Consider the following 21,643-nt stretch of genomic DNA (forward strand, 5'->3'; position numbering starts at 1 on the left):
CTTGCTTGAATGCCAAGATTCAGAACGAAATCACTACATTTTCAGGGAAATTCTACCTAACAAATATCACAACACCTCGTAGGCCGGTTCTAAGATTTGCTAACAGAGACTTCTACAAGTCTGTAAAGAGATCGTTTGAAGGATTCAAGACGTTTGTAAACAGAGTTGTGTCTGAAACTGACGCTTGCCGACCCCGGCGACCATTTTAACACAGATTTCAACAACACTGGTTCCTTTCACAAACACACGGGGCGTCTCCGCTCAACTCGTCCAACTGATCGGTACAAACTCGGGTTTTACCCCAGATCTATTGAACAGAACGAGAATGACTAACCTTCCGGCCCAGTCGCACTGGTCCTCGGAGTATCTAGTAGCCGAGGCTCCCAGCCAGAATGTCCATAGTAGCAGGGTCGTCGCCGCTGGCGAGGCAGTCCGCAACGGCCGCATGCTTAAGTCTTCCCGGCCGCCGTCCTACGCACCTTGGGTCGGCCTGCTAGTACTTCTCGTGAGGGGGCAGTTTACATGGTAAACACACCGTGCAGGAATGTTCAACACCGCCGCACAAGTTCTCCAGTAGTCGCGGGAACTGAAAACAGTCAGTCCCGATCACAGGACAGACACTGTAGACTTGTTGTCTACGACGAAAACACCGGAGCGTCTTCGGTTGCCGTACCTGCCCCCGTCCGAGACAACAAATCACGTCCGCGCGTTACACACCACTGCAAATCTGGCAAACTTCACGCCGCAGAGACACCTCAGAAGCCTTCTCAGAAAGGTCCTGTCGCCTCTCCACACGATCGTACCGCTCTGGTAAGGAAAGTAACTTAGGAGAGGAAGGAACAAAGCGCCACTCGCTGGCGGAACTTGGGCATGGTCCCCCGCACACGTCTACGACTCCAAACACGGGCTAATTAATTGATTTTCGGTAACAAAAGAGGTGACGTGTGACAGGCGGCTGCGAAGGCGAACCTACCAACACGTGTGGAGCTCGCGTAATGAGATGCCAAACACAAGAGCCAGGAAGCGTCCAAAATCCAGAGGGGTGGGCAGGCTGGAGAGAGGCCAAACTCAACACTGCATCACTATTCCTGCCTATATGGGCTGTTAGCGTATATAGCAAAGTGTCTGGGGATAAAGCTATGCTTCCTTTCTTCGTACAAAGGTCATTGATTAAAGCTTAGTGACCCAGCAACACTAACAACATTTCAACCGTCAATGCGTGCAGTGCGGCCGCTAGAGGGCGTGGCAATTAAGTACACTCGATGGTCCTTCTATGGGACACAACATACGTTATCGTCCGAATATTAATCGATCGGTTAAAGTTTCATAATTTTTTGTCTGTTCTGGTGCTTGCTGGCTGCTAACTTCCCCTGTTTACTGGTTTGACCCCACATATGCCTGTGCAAGTGTTCTTACGTACTTTGGTACATCCCTCCTGGAGCCAACCTTTCGTTTGGATAAAGCATAAACTTAATTTTCCATCTATATACTTAATTACCTTTGTTGACACACAGCACCAAAATCAAAAATTGAAAACAAAAACACTTAACGGGTTTCCCTGCTATATAATCATAGGGGATGTGAACCTCATTCAGACATTCATGCTTGATTATATATAGGCAGTGAATTGGAATATTCCAACAAACTTTTAAAAGATCAACTGAAAAGATACATATGTCCTCTATATTTAATCATAAAAGAAAGATTCAATAACAGTAACGTAGAAAATGCTATAACGGCGTGAAAATTATCTGTTAGTCTTTCAGAATAATTTATAACGAAGAAACCTACTTTGTTTATAAAGTATGTACAGGAGGATAAAATAGGAAGGTGCTCTCCATGGATGCATCAAAGCATCAAAGCAATAAAGGGTTTCAACACAACAGATTTTTTGTCACTTATACGATAAGACAACAGAACCGGTAGCATCAAAGATGTTCTAACGTATTGGCTTCACACAAAAGCATAGGCAGACGAATGAGAAAAACAATTAAATCTATTCTCTAGTCATTGTCATGTATGACCGTGTACCCCATACAGAGTCCCACGTGTGCAACAAACGACTTCGCGCAAAGGTGCGGACGTGAAAGACAAGTCCACACGCCCAGTGGAGGGCTGTAAACGGTCGTGATTTACAACTAGGTGATAATTCTAGGTGATTATACACTGTGTGAACACCGGGCGTTACAAAGCAGCGTGACGAAATACAAGATAATCACATGGAAAAGCAGGTTTATGCACAGTATATTATTATTAATAGGTATTTCATCATACGTACAAATGAAATTCTATCGAAAAAAATGAATACACACAAGAATATGCAAACGTACCCCGGTCATTCGTTTCTTCATTACTCACAGACGGTATCGAATCTCTGCTAAATTGTGACGCCATGGTTATTATCATTTGATACAGTTGGCGGCAAAACAAATCCTGAATCTAACCACAGCCTGAGGTACAAAATCGTACCATAACATGTTTGACTTTTATGACACATGTATATTCTATGTTCGTTAAATCTACACACATCGAAGATAACTAAATAGAACAAATGTCGCGTTGTACTTTTGCACACTACACACTTGCTACTAGTATTTTGACGATAAAATCTCCACATGTTGCTACGATATTAGTCTCTACCAGGCTTCAGAAGAGACTGAAAGAGTACGAATTGGCCAAAATAGACAGATAGCATAGTGTGCTAAAGGAGTACAGTTAAATTTGTCGCAAACTGCTTTGTTTGGCATCGAACTCCCCTGATATGCTATCTATCTGTTTGGTCTATTTCTATTCTTATCAATGCTCTTACCATCCGATTTTAAAGCCTGGTAGAGGCTAGGAATAAAGTATGTAAAGCTAAAGGAGAGTTTATTACGTTGAGGAGCTAGGCGACTGTTTCATTTTTTGAAGAACATCGCCTGTGGTCATAACGCTTGCGGGTGAGTAAGGGAACAGACATTAGCTTCTTAGGAATTCTTCAGATGTTTCCCTGCCCCTTACGGGGCCGCTCTTGTTCTGTAAAAAAAAGAGAGGCCGAATCCAATAAAAGGAGAGGCACTCCGGTCAGATTCTCCCTAGGCGTCCTGTACATGATGACGGCTTGTCATCAGCGGTGATGGATGAGGCACAATAACACGGCTGGACCCCGCCTCTCTTCCAACATTTCTGCGAACAGGGATCCTCCAGCCCCGCCCTGTTCCTGTAGCGGAAACACTTCAAACGCTCCGCTCTGTTTATCAAATCAAATAAAGGGAAAAGTACTTTAATAGCTTTCGGAATAGGTCTTCGTTCTTTTCTTTTGGAGTTCGTTGACGTTTGGTTATTGGAACTGATTTATGTCGTAAGTAAAAGGGTTGGCATCTAGGCTAGTTATTCAGCTGTACGTGTGTTCTGTTTGGCAGAGTACAATTTGTACCAAGGAGGTTTAAAATCCAGACCGAATTGAAAGTTTGATTTATTGGGGGAAACAGCGGAGGTTTGATAGAAAGCAATGACAATAGACGGGGTCATAATCGTTACTTTTAGAAGACATCGTCATAAGAATTAATGACAACGCCGAAGAAGAGTACAACACAAAAAATACTCCTTTATATATATAATATCATATCAGAACCACGGGACAAATACCACAATTGGTTTTCAAAACTTAAATGCACAGGATTTGGGTCCTTGGTTTAATACGTCTACTGACACAAAAACAAAAGTTAGAAACTAAAGAAAGACAGTAAAATACTGCCCGATCGGTGAGTGATTTTCCTTCTCTGTCGGTCTCCATGGAGACAGATATCAACCATTTGGGAGGTAGTCTAGAACCGAGGAGGTCGCTAGAACAGACCTGTTGTTCTTCCTATGACTGTGTTGTTGTGTTTGTAATAGTTCCAATGATCCGCACAAGATACTATGTTTATGAGCTATTATTTTGCCTCGTTGCTTCATTTTCAGCCTCGTTACTGCCTGTAAACTCTCAATTACACCCCCTTTTTTCACAGGCGGCTGGTTATCTTGAATAAAACATTGTAAGACAATAGGGCGCCATTTGTTTGAGCGTCGGCATACATTTTAATCCGTCTGACGGAGGACAGTACTTTTGACGTGGCCGCCTTATCACTTTTGAATTACCATTTTGTATCCACCCTGGGATAAAAAGGAAGCTATCCCGGTCTAAAGGGCGTATATAACGTATAAAGACGTATAATTGTCTTGTTCGTTCGTTGTTTCACTTGTTCCCCAGCCAAGCAGTCCTAGTTTTTTTTTTTTTTTTCAGTCTTCTACACAAATTCGTCATTCGTGGCTAGGCTGCTTCGTTTCTAACTTCCGACTTATAAATATTACACATGTAGTGGCTAAGAAATTGGCTTAACATGACGAACCATTTGAAAAGGGAGACTGGTGGGAAGAGGCGATCCAGCCGGGCCAAGATGGTGACCCCAAAATGAGTCTGTTTTGAGGCGAAGCTTTTGGCGGGAAAAGTTGCTGATCGTGCCAAGATCGTCTGAGGTGCGCGCGCGGTCAGGACTCCCCCAAATCTCGCGAGTTCGCGACCTTTCAGTCTGAGCAGACACCGCGAGACTCATGAATATCCGCCAGACAATGCCGACCGATGCGCCCCTCGGACAGCCGCCCAATAGAAGCGGTTTTTAGATTCCCATCCATCTCTGCGACACGTCGCCGACTGTTCTCCTCAGAGCAGGACCGGCAAGCTTCATTAGAGTCTCCATGCCCGCAAAAGAAGCGTGACCGAGGGAACGAATAATAGAGTCCTTTGGTGGCTGTTACATCTGTCGGTGCCCCTCTGGCGCACGGTTCACCACCTGATTTGTCCAAGTCTGAGAGAAGACGTGTACGGCTTAGGCTTGTTTTGTGCGGATTTTCCATCGGTTTGTACGTCTTTCAAGTGGTGCAATTTCTTACTTCACCAAAACCATGGCCTAAGGCACCATTGCAAATTAGTGCAAGACCAGGAAAAAAAACATGTGCATCTACTTTGAGATATTGTAATATTTGAATGTACGTAACTGATTCAGCGATGGCTGAACTGATGCTGGTCATCTCCTACATAAAATTTCAAATGTTTGAGAGATGTATTTTCCTAAATGGCCTCGTATGTTCCAACACAGCAATCGACCCAAAAGACAAACAGGCGAATTAGCGAAACCACTAGTCTGTCTTGGTGAAATGGTGGGTATGAAAGACCTCAGGGTAAATTGTTGTTCTCTTTCTTTCTTTGTACACAGCGAACAAACGAACTGTAATTGTTCCTCGTCTGTGCTTGAAAGTGGCGTGCGTGCCAGTACATGTACATGTACATATACTTCATGTCCTGTGTAAGTCCAAGCCGAAAAGCAATTTTCAACAGTACTGGCTGAAGTACTAGTATACGCGCAAAAGCTATAGCCGTGATAGAAATATTCCGCCTTTTCGTCTACGGAAGAAACGATACTCTCCAAGCAGAGGTTGGGTGGGGAGATTACGTTGGCCATGTCCTGAAACCCCTTGGTTTGACCAAGTACTTGGTTTGACTTACCAGTCGCAAAATCCTATAGATGTACATTTGCATGACTGAAAGAATTTATTTCAATTTTAAAAGACAGAAGGAGCATAGGGGGGTTGTACCGTAGCCGGTTCTCAACTGGTCAGTCGGCCATGCGACCTGAGTCAGTCGACGTCTGGAGTTAAAACTCATTGTGACCAGAACTAAAGATCACTGCACTTTCTGTTTGTCTCGTACATGTACATACTACATGCCATACCACACCTGTCTGGTAAGATGTATATGGACGGCGATGTGCATTTGGGAAGTCTTCACCCCCGGACTAATAGGTGTCATGTCAGGGTCGATCAGCTAATTTTCCTGACTGCTGTTTTGCAGCAAAAGGTCGATGAATCACAATTACACAGTGTGGTCACAACACCCTCGGGTCACTGGCAAATGAACAACTGTATGCAAAATGTGGCCAAAAGATCGTTTTGAAGACATATGTTGTATGTGCGGCACGGATTGGTGAGACGGTCGACAGAGAAAACGTGGGAAACAGATATTGTGTTGCTATTAATAATTCTGCTTCACTAGTACTGGAAGGATTTTGTCTGTGTTTCCTTCCAGGCCAAACAACACCAACTTGATTGTCGCAAGGAGAGTTGGCGCCTAGCTTTTAAGTTTAGGAAAATTCGTGGATTGCTGTCTGTTGTACTTCTTGTTGTGTTTTTCACTGTCAGTATTCACTTGATGTTGAAGAAGTATTATGAAGACCCGTTGAGACGCCGCCGCCATGATAGCTGTCACACGGTCTTCCCTCTGTAACCAGCCCAGAAGTTTGCCGGGTCCCCTCTCTGCTGGGTTTGATCCCCGCTCTCCTCCGTTCTTTGTCACGACGTTCACGGGACTCTGGCCCTATTCACCTCTCATGATGAAACGTAATTGCCAAGCCGGACAGTCAAATTGCCGCGCCGCTGTGGCGTAAGTACGGGTTGTCGTGGAGCATTCGTCGGTGTTCCATTCAAGGCGAAGCACACCCTGCTCGACAGAAGGTGGCCTTCGGCCTTTGGCTTTCACCCAAAAAGACGATACATGAAACGCGAGGACAAAGATAAAGAATCTAAGATGGTAAGCCGTGTTCTGACAGCTCTAGAGATCCCGAAGCGTCAGTTATCCACCCCTATGGGGCATCGTGCCTCCTCCAGTACTTTGTTATTCTTATTGGTAAGTTTTGTGACAACCAACAGACGAATGTCTCAAAGCATGTCTAAAGGAATGTAACATCTGCAACTGGGACCGACGAACAGCCTGATTCTGACGAAACTAGGTCTGAAATCTTAAGTCTGGCTAGACAGAGTAAATCCTTCCTTTCTTTCCTACTGTAGCGAGATATGAGAAGGACACTGGGAGGGTGTAGTGCGCGAAAGAAGTGCCTGGGAGCGCCGTGATTATCTTTTGTGGCACCTGACGACCAGATAAAAGGCGCGCACGAGAGCCTTTGCGTACAAACAAAGGTTCTCTCCGACTGATTACCGGCAGTGCTTGAGGCCATTTGGCGGGAACAAAGAGAGAAAAGTCGTCTGAGAAAGAAGTTGCGGGGCAAGTCTTTCAGCGGGCGTTCTCACCAGTGTGCCGGCTTTGCGCCCAGCACGCGCAGAGGAGGGGTCACAATAGAACATGGGGAATCATCTGTCGTGGGAAGGGCGGTCACAGACGAGGGAGGGCGCACGGAGCGCGTGGGAAAGCGGGACCGGGGGAGAAACACCTGTTCGTCCTTTTGTCCGCGGATTTCTCCCGCGCGTGCAGTCGTCAGCGGGACCCCGCCACAGTTTGTTTTCGTTTCCACATAAACGGGCGAAATTAGATTTTATCCTCGTAATTACAACACTGGCACAAAATGAAACTGCAGTCAAACGTTTGAAATAGTGTAAACACGGCCTTTCAAATCTCTGTCGTGTGGCGGTTGTTTTCTGTCAGTACCAGATGGCGCCAAAAACTCTCCAAAATGGACAAACAGCCGAGGGAGGTGATCTGGGAACAAAGTGGGGACACAAAATGGAGAGAATGTCAGAAATGCGATCCCGGCGATTACCCAGAAAGTACAAATGGCATGGAAAAATAATGTTTCACCAATTATTTCTGCTACGCACATACTTTTGCGGATAATCATGTGGTAATGGGCAAAACTATTCTAGCGTAATATGGACTATCGGTCGGACAAGTAGCATCCAGTCGTCATCACTTCTTCTAGTTGATTGGTAATGCCTGGCAATGCAGTACGCATGTATGGGCAACGTGCGGTTACAGGATACTAGTATTTTAAACTTCCATTGTATTGTTTTTTTCTCAAAGTTTGTTAAACCTCACTGGGAAATTTGATACTTCAAGCTAGGATGATGCTTTGGGTCTATCATTCAAGAACAAAATGAGGAGAAAAGGAGAAACATTTACTGTGTGCCACTCAGATTATCCAAGCGATCGACAGGTAAACTTTGAAGAAAACCTGCCCCAGATAGAAAAGTACTTGTCCAACTCAAGCATTGCGGTGTCTATTCTCGACCTGTATTTGCTGGAGATCTCGGTGCGGAACAACATCGCCGCCCGACTGTAAACACGTCCTCCAGGAAAGAAAACACCTGCACAGGTGCGCACTGCGGTCAACAACGGTGCAGTGTCCAAGCAGACGTGCGGTGGGCACGGTTTCTAGGCTAGGCGGTACTTCTTCTGTCATTATCTCCAAACATATGTTGGGCACGATTTCTAGGTGGTACCTCTTCGACTAAAGTTCTTTCGTTATCATCTCTAACGTTATATTAAGTGGCTGCATGGCTTCCGCGTGTTTTTTGTTTGTTTGTCTGTTTGTTTGTTTGTCGGGATGTTATATATTCATATGCCTTTCTCGTGTACGAGACACAAAAACTGAAAGCTTCACTACAGTACCAAGGTAAGTCGCAAGGGGACACAAAATGTAAATTTTTTTGCTAGTCAATGTCTAACCACATACCAAATATATGTATACAGTTATTATATTGTACAACTACAAATGCTACGAGAGGTATAGCCCTCTTGGCCAAGGTACTGACGAGAAACAACGCTTCCATTGTTTTTGTTTTGTATAATCTCTAGCCCCAGGATATACGGGTCCTCTGTTAATCCTCCACAAGTCCTAATCCTTCCCGGCTTGTCTCTATCGTCACCCGCAATGAGCAGGCGTCTGACCTATGACCTTCAAGGTGACCAAGGCTGGATGGAAAATCACTGCCACTAATGATGTACTTAATCATGGGAGATTTCAGAACCCTCTAAAAAGAAGGCCTTATGAAAAAAAAAAACGCGAATTCACCGTAGGGTTCCAAATGATGTGCTATTGTTGTTAGAAACCATTTTCAAATGAGTTTCAGTAGATCTACCAACAATAAAGCTTTCTTTACGGATTTTCGGGACTTCTTTTACTTCACAGAGGTATGTAATTGTACGTGCTTTTTACTTTTATTTCCACGCAAGACTCACTCATCTCCCTCGTTTAAGTGGACTCCAACGAAAATTTTCTCTTCTCACGCAAAATCGGCACCAATTTTAGAAGAAAATGCCTTTCCACCTGAGCTCGTGCTGAGATATTTGGTCAGTGGAGCGAAAATGTCAACGAAGCCCGCTGAGTGTTGTGTAACGTGATCCAGCCACATATCCACTTGGTCTAATTAACATACAATACGCCTCGGGCATAGAAGACTCTCTACCTGACGATTTTTCTCCTGAAATGTTTTGATAGCTGTCCGTCGTGCACCGAGTGTCTTCATATATTAAAAGTTATTGTTGTGCAATCAATGAGTTATTGACTTATTGGTGCGCATCTAACTTTTATCAAGTTTCTTTGGGAAAGATATTGTTTTTGTCCTATATCTAACCGTCAGCAAAGAACTTCGAGAAGTACATGTGCAAATGTATATGCTTTGAGAATGACTTGTATGGCGTTATGTGATGTCACGGTGTAAAATATAAAATAAACGACGACGCCCTTGCATTACATTGGCAGGCTCACATGGGGATCACCGCTCCAACTTGGCAAAATACAGTTCTAGTTGTGTGAGTCGTATAGACCACTGCCTTGGGTGAGAAAGAGACCACTGTCCGACGCGTGCTGAAGCTACATATTTTTAGTTCACCTCTGATTGACTTGATCGCTCGTGGTTCCCCTTTTAAGTTTATTAAACACAAATTCTGTATCGCCTACAAATCACATGAGGATGCCGCTGCATGTAGCGACCTAACCAAGAAAACAGACCGTGTCCTTCGGAGATAATGTCTGAGATGGCATCTTTACCATTAGCGGGGTCTTAGACACACTTCTAGATGATTGAGACCTCGTTCAGCCGACCGACAAATGGGTAAGAGGAGTACTGAGTAACCTGCCGTCCACTCCCAGCCTCTCCAGCCGTGCCACGCAGCGGTTTGACGGGCTCCACCTGTCCGGCTGGGCGCTTGTCTCAGGCACGAGGCAGCGGCAAGTTGAGCCGTCTGACTCAGCAGATTTGGAACCTTGTAAAATTGGGCGACTTCCGTCGGTGCTTAGCGGGTTCAAGGTTGTATGGTATCCAAACAGATTTCGACTCGGTTCTGTGGCTCGGTTTTATGCATCTTTTACCTAGTACATGGTTGTTTGAATATTGAACCAGTACATGGCATGTAACCCCGGTATCCATGGTCAAGGTAGCAATCGTTGTACTCGTTCACCGTAAAGCCAAGCGTTTTTATCCATATATTAAATAAAATCTTACGGACCCTGTATAATGTGTCTGCTGATATCATGCAGTGGCTCTAGTCTTTCACGGTATGCTGTCCTATGTTGGCTTGAGGGAGAGCAATATCTCTCCCACTGACGTGTTAGTCCGTATAGTACGCTGCCGCCAAATACCTATCATGATATCAGTCCCCAAGGTTATCTGTACTTGCCTACATGAACTACAGAGCTCGTGTTTTAGGCCATATGGCGCTTCGCGATTCCGATTCCAGACCAAGAATAACCCTAGGGTTGGTACAGGAACGTTCTAAAGTCTCGTGACCCTGACATTCAGTGACCGTGATCTGATGTAAGGATACCGACGGAAGCCGAGAATTGGCGGATATCTGCAGAATGCCTGACTGCGCCAGAAAATATAGTCTGAGACTTGTGTTTTAACTTAGATCGAAACAATATGTGTAAACTTGGGAGTACTAGAATGCTATGGCTGTCGTACACGAGACCTCAACGATGTATAACGAGACATAAGGTGTCAATATCATACATACATATACAACAAACCCAGTTTTCAAACGTATTTTGGAGATCCTTGTTCACTCTGTGGTAAGAATTGCCCAGCATTTTTTTGCCTCCATATAGGAGGATTTGTTTCCAATGTGTCTTTTTGTGCATTTGCTAGTTTTTCTGCAGTTTTCTGTTGTTTTCCAAGTGTTGGTCACGTCGGGGACACTGACAGAAACTTTAGGTCAAAGGTCTCGAAAATATCCCAGAAAAGGTTATCTCATTTCCTGTCTTCCATTGCCTGCTATGTGCATGTCTGTTGCACTATGGGAGACAATGGGTTACAGAATCCGCAAGAAATTCGCATCATCATCCACAAATTCATCATCATTCACATCATCATCACCATCAAGAAATTCACAATATGGAATAAAAAAAATTCTCAAAACCTCTTAATATTTCACGGAGGTATGAGATCTTCAATTTCTTTTTTTCCTGTGGCGTTCTATACTGACTGTATTTATTTTCCTTTCACCTTTTCAATGTCAGCACAAAGATAACAAGCTACATTCCGACCTTGGAATGTGCCACCGAAAAAAATGACCCAAATCTACTCTCCTCTTTTCGTTTGAAGCCATATTATCCACGTCGACACCTTCTCAAGTCGTACCACAGAATCCAAGTGTAAAAGTTTCCATGTGTGTGACTGACAGAACATCACAGAAAAATGAGCCGTCAGTCATCATTTTTATCATCTCCTGCATTTGAACGCTAGCACACGGTGTATGGTACCCGTCTGTCATGTCTCTGAGATAAGACGAGTCAGTGTGTAAACACGTGTAGGAGTAGGTATTAGTCAGGTATGAGATAACCACATAATTAACAACACGTCAAGTCCAGTTTCTGCCACACGACTGCCCTTATTACTTCTAATGATGTTAATTAGTAGTGTTTTCCCCTGTGGAGGAAAGCGGCTATTTCCTATTGACCATCTGTGCATGTTTTCCTCATTGCTAATACTAGTGTACTCCTCTTACGGACGACTAAATCGAAGAAATAGACAATTGCTCGAAATAGGGCATATTTGTGGATCAGACTAGAGGAGTCTATTAGGCCCTGAGGTATCTACTAACATATTGCGTGTAAACCCGGCTTAGGTGTGGCCTAGTGTCCGAAAGGCTCCTTTCACTGGTAAATGGATTTTGGTTAGCATAGGGTTTTATTTTCGAGGCGAAATGTTATATTACCGGGCCCGCTCCTCTAGCAAATCATTTACCATGTATTGTCAAACTTTCTATCCTTTAAGTTTACCCCCTTAGGGAGGCTATGTATCTACAGGGCCCAGCAAACGTCTGGTGGAAACACCACTACATATGGTATCGCCCATTGTCTCCCAGGCCTGAAGATTTGTACGTAAAAGTTTTGGGCCCACTGCATTCCTGAGGGGTGAGGTAGGACTACATATCACTGTAGGAAGGACAAAGGAAGCTCTCCTGGGGTTGGCTCAGGGCCCATCTAGTGCAGGGCCCATCTCATCTGTAGAGAGCGCCTAAGTCGTTTGTTAGCTTGTGTACATTTTTATGGTGTTAAGACCAAATACATATGAGTTCAAATAATGTGATGATGTACAAGAAAGTACCGATTTGCCGTATTCTAGATAGAAAGTAAGACATCTTGCAAACAAAAGCAACAAAACTTATTCGTTTGCAAGAAAACAACAAAAATTCGTTTGCAAAATTACTGCTTCATAGTTGTAATATCACTTTTAGTGATAATGTTCAGGCTCTAATGTTTGAAGAAACGCGATGGTGACCTTTATCTGTTTTATCAGTTAGACTATTTGGCACTAAAATGTATTAACTGCATAATTTATACTCTGAAATAATGAAGATATATGTTCGAAATCTGCCGCCTCGCTCAAGCAAAAGCCCAGCGGCTAGGTACTTTATCAAATGTGATATACATTATTTTGAGACGTTTTCCGGCAAGTTGGCCACCCGACCGACACGTGTCTTAGCCACAAGTAGCCACGTCTGTGCTCTTGAACTTCGGGTCCGGTAACCCGCGGTCCACCATGTGTTTTTCATCATCCCCTGAGATGAAAACATGATTCGTAGCACGGCAACAGCATAACGCCTTGTGCAGATGTAGTCTCCAAGCAGATGCAGAAGTTGTTTGGGTTCACTTCTGACGTCGTTTATAGCTGCTTTTCTTGCAAGTATCGACGGATGTTTGGAGTTGCAAGGCAACGGATGAAAAACAAAAAACGGACCGCGTGGCATGTGAACAGCCGATTTTGGTTTACCGTACGTTTTCTGGTTGCATCCATAAAACTTTTTAAATACTGTAAGGAATGTGCAGCCGACAAATAAATGTAAGATCAAAACGTAACAAGGGACTCTAATAGTAATAGAGGCTATATGTACAGAAACATTTTGTTTAATCCTCTCGGGGGTAAAAATACACCATAGGAACTGTAAAATGTTTATTAAATGACTAAATTTCTCTAATTGTCATGTTAGAAATTTAAAAAAATATGGCCTTTGCTGTGACAAGCTTCCTATTCCGCCATGTCGGCACCTGGCCAACTCGTTCTTTTAAAGATGTATTCTATCAATATCGTCCTGTGCCCTGGACAGATAGACCCCGGCCGCTAATAGCTTCAACACATGGGTTATTATACGAACGTTAACTGCTTTCAGACAAGAAGTTGAGTGATCGTAGCCCATTTTACGTTGAAAGGCAAATTAATCTTACTGTTCGGTCGGACTTTCCAAATGAAACATCTGGTCAAGTTCACAAGAAGAAAAATGGCGCTGTTTAACGACGTGTACAAACGGGGAATAATAGGAGAGTGAGTGATTAATCTCACTGTAAGCCTGCTCACGCAGCGCGATAAAATTGAAACTAGAACGCTCGGAGAGAAAAATTGTGTCGTTGGAGGTGAGTTGCATGAGTACTAGTATCCTCCACATAAGTGGTCTAGCAGCGCCACCTGTCGTCACCACTCAAAACTACACCCTGAATGCCCAGTCTGCCATGCTACACCTGAGTAGGTAGGTATTGAGAATTTTCTACAAACACATTATGCTAATCTTCTGAATACACCAGACATCAACAATACATAACCATTCATTGATTTACTAGTACATGTACTTGTAGTAGCTGTACACACATAATATACAGTACTGCATTGGATATCATCACGGTGCAACTCATGTTCTGACATTTCAAATAATACAATTGCAAGGAATACAGTTACAACATATTGCACTTTACCTTTGCACAATCCACCATAAAAAATATGATACTATTGCTGGTGACACACTTTTCTGTGGACACCTACAACATATTTGTCACAACGCAAGAAGAATAGATATAGGTATAGAGTTCTTAAAAATCTTACATCATAATATCTTATTCCACTTATTGAAAAAAATAACATATTGTTACATACACAAACATGTCCCCAACAAGCATTTTGCTACCATATTTGACACTTCAATACATTTAAGACACTTATTATGCATTTGTTTTGCACAAGGACAACTCTTCTCCACAGGATATGAACTCAGCTCACCAATTCTTTAGTCTTTGTTTGTGCATATTGCACATCAATAAATATCATTACAAAACCACAAAATAGTCTCTCTGTAGATCAGGAATGTTTTCAGCATTACGGACATCACTATACATCTTTACTCATGAAAACAAGGCTTCAAGTTACAACAAAAGTATGATAGTATAAGCAAATGTTAGTTCATAGAGAATTCATCATGGTGTATTCCGTATCACAAGAGGTTCCAGTCTGACTAGACTGTGCCAAAAATTGAGCAACAAAAACAAAAAAATTCATCAATTCCAACATCTGAATCTGGCATTCAAATGGTTTCAAGTGGCACATGCAGTGCATGGCAAATGTGTTAAAAACATTCTATAGAACTTTTGAAGCCCATGTGATAACCAAATAGAACCCTGTGTGATATAGCTAGTTATCCCACTGGCCAGAAAAGCCGTATATAACGTTATTGCAGCCCAGGTATGACATAAAAAAAGGTTTGACCGATGTTTAAAAAAAAGGCAGCTCACTTTTTTTAGTATTCAAGACAATGGCACAAAGTCTGTATTGTGGATGTGTGGGTAAGTTAGGGGAATAGAGATTTTATAATCCCTAAAACGTTTCCCCTCTCTGAGGTACACTCACACCACAAAGCTGACCTCCACATATGTATGAGACCAAAACCTCCTGTTATACTACTAACACTTAGTAACAGGAGGATTCAGAGTCCACTGCATTACAACACTACTCGTGATGCTCTGATTTCTTGAGCATGTTCACCCTGTTCCTGAGGGATATGGTGATTGTAGCAGAGCCCTGCTCCCAGGGTTCCCCATCAACCTGCACAGGCATCTTGGTCCCTTTCTGGAGAGTCAGCTGGGAATGAGGTGAGAGAAACAAATTATTGATGAAATTTGATAAGAATAGCAAAGTTTATTCACAACCACTTGTTTAACAAGAGCTGACATTTGATGACCATCTGACAATTACTGTCACTGAAATGTTGACTCTTGTGGTGACTGCTTATGGGTAAAAGTACTCCAAGCAAATAGACACAAATATGCACGAGAACCCTCCCACAATGTGACCTTGGTCCTGACCTTGACGACCCTTGCCTGTCCCAGCCTGATGGGGTCAGCCATGGCTATCCTGACCTGACCCATGTGAAAGGACGAGTGGAGACCAACAACCTCCAGGATGCCATCATTGAAACTGAGTCGGGCACAAAACAGATCACCCCATTGGAAAAACATCATTTGATTGTATTAGGCAAATAACAAAATGTTAACTTCTTGATCATGTTGACAACACCTCGGCTCCATCACAATAGACTGGTGTTTTTGCCATCTTGTAGATGATGACTCCATGAAAACACATGACGAACCAAACCTGCATGCTCTAAAACAAGTTCCTTTGAGAGGGACCAAGAAACATCTGCATAGAGCAAGTGTCTTACTGTGTGGGACCAATGAAACAGCAGCATAGAACAAGTGTCTTAGTGAGGGACCAATGAAACAGTAGCATAGAACTGTGTTTTAGTGAGGGACCAATGAAATGACAGCATAGAACAAGTTTCTTAGTGACAGACCAATGAGACGGCAGCATAGAGTAAGTTTCTTCGTGACAGACCAATGAGAGGGCAGCATGACTGGCAGCATACCTGGCAGGTGGGACATCCTCCTCCCCTGTACCGCTCCACAGGTTGAACCCCCCTGCCCAGGAACTGATGTTCAACACCACAATCCCCTCCAACTCTGGCAGGTTCACTGGTCGACCATCAAGTTCAAGCTAGGGGAGAAAATAAAACTTCATCAATACACAAGCTAAAACAACATGTTTCAGGATAACTGTTTCATGATAACAAAATGTTTAGCAGGATACTTGTTCATCAATACAGAAATGTATATTAGATAAAATGTTGGTACTGTGCAGTACATGTACTTCTCACCTTCACCCTCTCATGTAGATCCACACAGGCCTGCTCTAGTACATCAATAGCTCCATAGCTGAAGTACCAGAACTGGAACAGAACACAAGTTAGGTGAAATGTGGACTCTCTGGGAACATTCTTAGCAAGAAGTCAAGATAAAAACAGAGGGCTGAGAGAAAAGGCTAGTGATCTCAGTTTTAGCTTACTGTCAGTGAACAGCTATTTTTCCACTGGTCATGATGGAGAAGACAGACACTATGTACAATATTTACAGGTTCATGAATGGTGGACTATGACTATTTACAGGTTCATGAATGGTGGACTATGACTTAACGTCCCGTCCTAAGGACTGCAACCCTTTCCAATAACTTGAATGAGAGTGACAACAGCTTGGACTTTAACTACCAACCTCAGAGGCAGGGTCACTAACGGCTGGACTACACAAGTTAAGAGGAACATGAAACAGACTTTGTTTCTATATTTATATCAAATTTCTGTGCTATTTTTCCTAACCTGAGAGAATGTCAAGAACACACAAATGTAATTTTTGAGGCCATGTCAAGAAAATCTCACCTTGTTGAAGAGTCTACTTGTGAAGAGTTCAGGTCTGGTCTGACGCTGGCGGTGGAAGTTGAGCGCCACCAGAGCATCACAACCCATGGAGAAATAGTTGTTCATGGCAAGTACCTGATACAACAGAGGTCTTCAAGTCAGACGTATTCAATCCCTTTATCAGCTAGCTATCCAATGTATGTTACTACAACTATGTACTTATAGCCAGAATATACAAGATTTACTGTATTTCTACTGTATGACACAAATCAGGAGGAACAAACTTGAGTATGTATGTTAAACATGCTGTACAAACCTTCGCAGGTCTTCTTATACCAAAGTGTCTCTGGTGAATGATGCTGACTGTCCATCTATAAAATACAGCAGAATACTGGTAATGTAGCCCCACGGCATTACATACCAATTGAACTGTGAATCTTAAACCTCTCTTTCCCTCCTTAAGTTTCACAATTTACAGAAAATAAAGAAAGCTGACCTGTCAAATGGTGTCACCTCTGCATGTGCGATGTCTGTCAGAATCTCATCCAGGGACTTCTCCCCGACAAACCCCTCTCCCCACCCCTGCACCCTGGCCAGGTCGTTCCCCGTACCCAGGGGAAGAACACCAATCAGTGGCTGGTTCTGGGAGGATAACACATGTACATGTATCAGTATAGGCGGTATATTAGTTACTGCCCCTCAGCATAACACACCATCTTGGCAAGCACATAGTGTAGTGGCAGCTGGCTATAGGTATTATACAGAACGACTTCATTCATTTCATCATAAAACAGCTGGGTAGCCCATTCAGCTTGTAGAACCTGGTTTCAAATGGAGCCCAGCATATTTACACAGGACAAGACATGATTACATGTAGCCAAGCAACAAAAGGTGGCCAACAGTCAAATAAAATCCAATGCATCAAAACAAAAGCATGTCCAATGTCGAAACAATAAAGCCAGTAAACTGGACTGGAGGTCAGAGATCACTAAGTTTCAGGAGGCATGCGTCTCAAGGCTGCTTTGAGCTGTTACACCTAGCCTTTGCACATCTAACTCTAAGCACTGTTTACAGGTATCTATTGATGATGCCCTTACTGTACTTGGTGTTAGTGAGTTACCTGTAGTTTGACTCTGTCTAACGCTCCCAGGACCCACCCCACTGTCCCGTCCCCTCCACACACCAGCAGACGACACTTGTAGGTGGGCAGGAGACGACACAGCTCCAGTCCAGCAGCAGGGCTCAGCGAGTGTAGATCTATTACCTACATAAACATTAGACATAAAGCTGTAAGTTAACATCTGAACTGAAGAGTTGAAGATGTAGACACACGTTGAAGTACATCAATGAAGGTTAGACATCAAGCAGGTAATGAAATACGAACTTGAAGGTAACAGTTACTTAAGCAACTGGATAGATTCTGAAAACAGTCAGATGTTTCAGGTGGTAGTGACTGACAGAGTACATGTTGGGGTACATTGTACATCAGTTACACATGCCAACATGCTACTGTACTCCAACATGGTCACTGTAGGGTTCAAATTACATGTCTAATCAATAACTTAAATAAAAAGTCTAATTTGACTTAAATAAAAGTACATACTCCCTTACTGAACATTACCATGGTATGGAAGAGTTTTACATTGTTAACAGGCCGACTGGTTTTATGAATTGCTGTCCTATTTCCCACCTGAATGGGGTTGAGAACCTCCCTGAACTCTCGCAGGAGGTGTTCCCCCATGTTGTTCCCGCTGCTGGGGTTGGCGAACACGATGAGCGGGCTCCAGTTGGAGATCCTGACGGGCGGGTGGAGTTTGGAGACGCTGAGGTGTCGTCGGCCGCGTATCCCCACCAGCTGCAGCCCCACGCTGTAGGGAGGGATGATCATGCTTCTGTAGTGGCCAAAGTCACATCTGTTGTCTTCAACAGCTGGAATATAGAGATAGAACCGTGTAGGTGTACATTTGCATGCCAAAAGAGAGTGACGACAAGGCTCGAAATACTGGGTGCACTAAATTGGAGCTGTACACCCAATTTTTTTCTGTGGGTGCACCATTGCATCCAAATATTTTCATACGTTTATGTATACTACTATACAGCATATTCTTCACATCTAAGTGTCAGAAAATGAAAAAAAAATCTTTTTTTCATTCTTTCTTCAGAAATGAAGCAGTTTTTGCTGACATCGTACTTATTCTATTTTATATGGTGCACCCAGAAACAATTTTGTGCACCCATTTCTGCACCAATGCACCCAATTTTGCACCAGTGCACCTTTTTCCAAAAATGAATTTCGAGCACTGACAGTACATTCTGAACATGAGGTACCAAGCTTCTGCTGCAGTACCAAAAGTAGCTGCAAGGGGTCCATAGAATCTTATTGTATCTATTAGACATTACAATGTTGATGATGATGAACAATAGTCTAGAACATGAAGTTTTCTAAATTTTGATCTCATACATACACAAGTCAAACTCTACTAGTACTACTGGATAAATTATGGAGATTACTTTCAGACGTTTTGAGTGACATCCAGACGATCCAGTCCTCTTCAGCGTCACTAATGATTGAACTAACAGAACTAGTGTATTCAACACTTATATGTGAGCAACGTTTGATCTGTTTGTAGCGTAACATACCACAACAGTCGTGTACTGTCCTTTGACACCAGATGCACCTGCGATCACACAGGCTGGGGTTCCCGCCGCACTGCACGCCGCACACGAAACACACGCTGCACAGCGGCAGGTTCCCCCGCGCCCACACGTGGTCCATGCTGGTACGTCCGGGAAGGCTCAGGCGCTTACAGGGGAAGAGTTTGTTGGCAGCGTGAACACAGTCCTCGTCTGTACAGATGCCGCAGGAGTCACAGTGGGCACCCTCCATGATGTGTTCTTCACATACACTGGAACAGCATAGTTAACATGTTCTTATTATATAAAATAACACATCTGCTATTCATATGACATCACTCATACCATTGTGGATTCTAACATCAGCGCTCTTTTCATGTAGTGATAGTTTACTAGGTAACATTACTGTTAGTGTTAATGAGATGTCAGAAATTGTCAGCACTTTATGTCAACATTACATACTTTCTGGAGGAGTGGAATCACAGATATCTTGTCTAATTTCTAGTTTTCTTCATTGAAAAAAATATTGTGAATTTCTCCGTTTGAGGTTATCTAATGTATATTTTCTCACTGGATCGAGACCAACAGACTCCAGCTTCAGGCCTCCCTTTCTAGAATCTAACTTCCTGTGTCTAACCTTTTGTGGTCAGTGGTTAGGGAATTCTCCCCATCCATGTGTTGTCATACAACTGTACCGACACACAGACATTCAAACAATACCTCTGTAAATGTAGGGTGTGCCGAGGCTAGCGGGGTGAGCCGAGCTGTCAGCGAACTGCACAAGACGAGATCTCACTCTAGACTGACTCCTGCCACATGGCCGGAGGTACTTTATTCCTGTTAATGAAGACCATATGTCTTGACCGCCCGTGCGGTCACAGTCTTATCTACTCCCATATCTACTCCTAACATTGGCCCCCCCTTACAAAAGGAGTCGTCCCCGACTCCGCAGCGGGAAACAAAACAATAACAACAACAAGAGTAGACGGGGCATATCATGCTGGGAGCTAGTGTGTTGGGTTCGAGCTAATTACTTCCGGACGGAGATACAGTGAGTAAGCACGGATCAAAACAACTCTATCGAAAAAACAACAAAACTGGTACATAAACAAATGTAAACAAATCATACTGCGTCGAAACGAGGACACAAAAAGTCGCTAGCGGACATGCGAAGCGAATACATAGTAATACATATAAAAAAACAAGAATACGCAAGATACCCATATCTACTCCTAACACCTCCATGGTTGACTGTATATACATAATTGACCTAACTTACCTACTTAACATGTAACGTCACACCATCATGTAAAACCCTAGTATTAAAACGCACATCACGTTCAGTCTATTAAAGACCTACCGTAGCTCTGACACGTGCAAATCTAGAATACCAAAACGTAGCCTGGGAGCCATCTGTTTCTGGGGTTAGTGAGTGCGAGGACCCGGAGCCCCGTTACAAAACGGATGGTACCCAGTCTAATCAGAAAACGAGCCGCACCTGCAAAATGTCGGGCGAGGGAAGATCTCCACCTCGTACCACCGGTGCCCCTTGGTGACGTCTCTCACGGGCAGGTCCAGCTTACGCCGGGACCGTAACACGGTGACCACGACCGTCACGGCGAAGATGTAGGCGATCCACAGGAAAATCTGGAACGGCTCCGAGCTCAGCTCCGGAATAAGGAACATCTCTGCTGCTTTGTTTTACCACGCCCAAGCAAGATGGCTAGCCGTCGCTACATGTAGCTATGCGCGAACGGGTTACAAGAGCAAGACTTCTGGCTTCATATGAAACTAACATCGAAGAAACGCATAATTTTTGAGTCACAGAGCTAAATAGAGAAAGCACAGCTTGCATGACGTGTCCTTGTGTTGTGACGTATCCCTGGGTTTGGGGCGTGCGCTGTCTCAACTGGTAAACATCCTATGTTTGTCAGCCTTACAGCAAAAGACAAGCGCCTAAACGAGGTTTCGCTGTGTCAGCACAAGAAGAGATGTCTACAAACGCAGCAACACTGTTCCATTTACCTCTGTGGAGGAGAAATGACGTTGAATGAAATCGGAGGCATTGTTTTCCTGATCAAAATTCAAGTTTTCCGCCATCTTTGATATGGACTGGACCATACGTTTACGGGGTGTGTTCAGTGAAATATTTACTACGTACATATGTGCAGGAAATTAGATTCGCACCCAAAACATCAACAAAGAACGACATATCCTAATATCGTGAAGATTTTGGTAACCAGTAACCGATTT

General features: G+C 43.5%; 2 protein-coding genes across 2 annotated transcripts in view; both read right to left on the bottom strand.

The window, feature by feature from the left end:
- LOC109463297 (meteorin-like protein) overlaps nucleotides 1-1,012 on the bottom strand; it is a 29,431-nt gene extending 28,419 nt beyond the window's left edge. Inside the window, exon 1 of the mRNA XM_019760044.1 lies at nucleotides 335-1,012. Within this exon, the coding sequence (XP_019615603.1) occupies nucleotides 335-447 (113 nt within the window). The 5' untranslated portion in view covers nucleotides 448-1,012. The remainder of the gene's footprint in view (nucleotides 1-334) is intronic.
- Nucleotides 1,013-13,572: 12,560 nt separating this feature from the next.
- LOC109463295 (diacylglycerol kinase epsilon-like) lies at nucleotides 13,573-21,566 on the bottom strand. Its single transcript, XM_019760041.1, has 11 exons — nucleotides 20,889-21,566; nucleotides 19,397-19,662; nucleotides 18,447-18,685; nucleotides 17,877-18,020; nucleotides 17,253-17,398; nucleotides 17,073-17,127; nucleotides 16,778-16,891; nucleotides 16,223-16,294; nucleotides 15,935-16,062; nucleotides 15,375-15,486; nucleotides 13,573-15,150 (listed from the first exon to the last, which is right to left on the bottom strand). The coding sequence occupies exons 1-11, from the start codon at nucleotides 21,074-21,076 to the stop codon at nucleotides 15,019-15,021; spliced, it is 1,596 nt and encodes a 531-aa protein (XP_019615600.1). The 5' UTR covers nucleotides 21,077-21,566; the 3' UTR covers nucleotides 13,573-15,018.
- Nucleotides 21,567-21,643: the final 77 nt, after the last annotated feature.

The sequence above is a fragment of the Branchiostoma belcheri genome, unplaced genomic scaffold (assembly GCF_001625305.1).
Source record: "Branchiostoma belcheri isolate BF01 breed outbred unplaced genomic scaffold, Haploidv18h27 scaffold124, whole genome shotgun sequence".
Taxonomy (NCBI): Eukaryota; Metazoa; Chordata; class Leptocardii; order Amphioxiformes; family Branchiostomatidae; genus Branchiostoma; species Branchiostoma belcheri.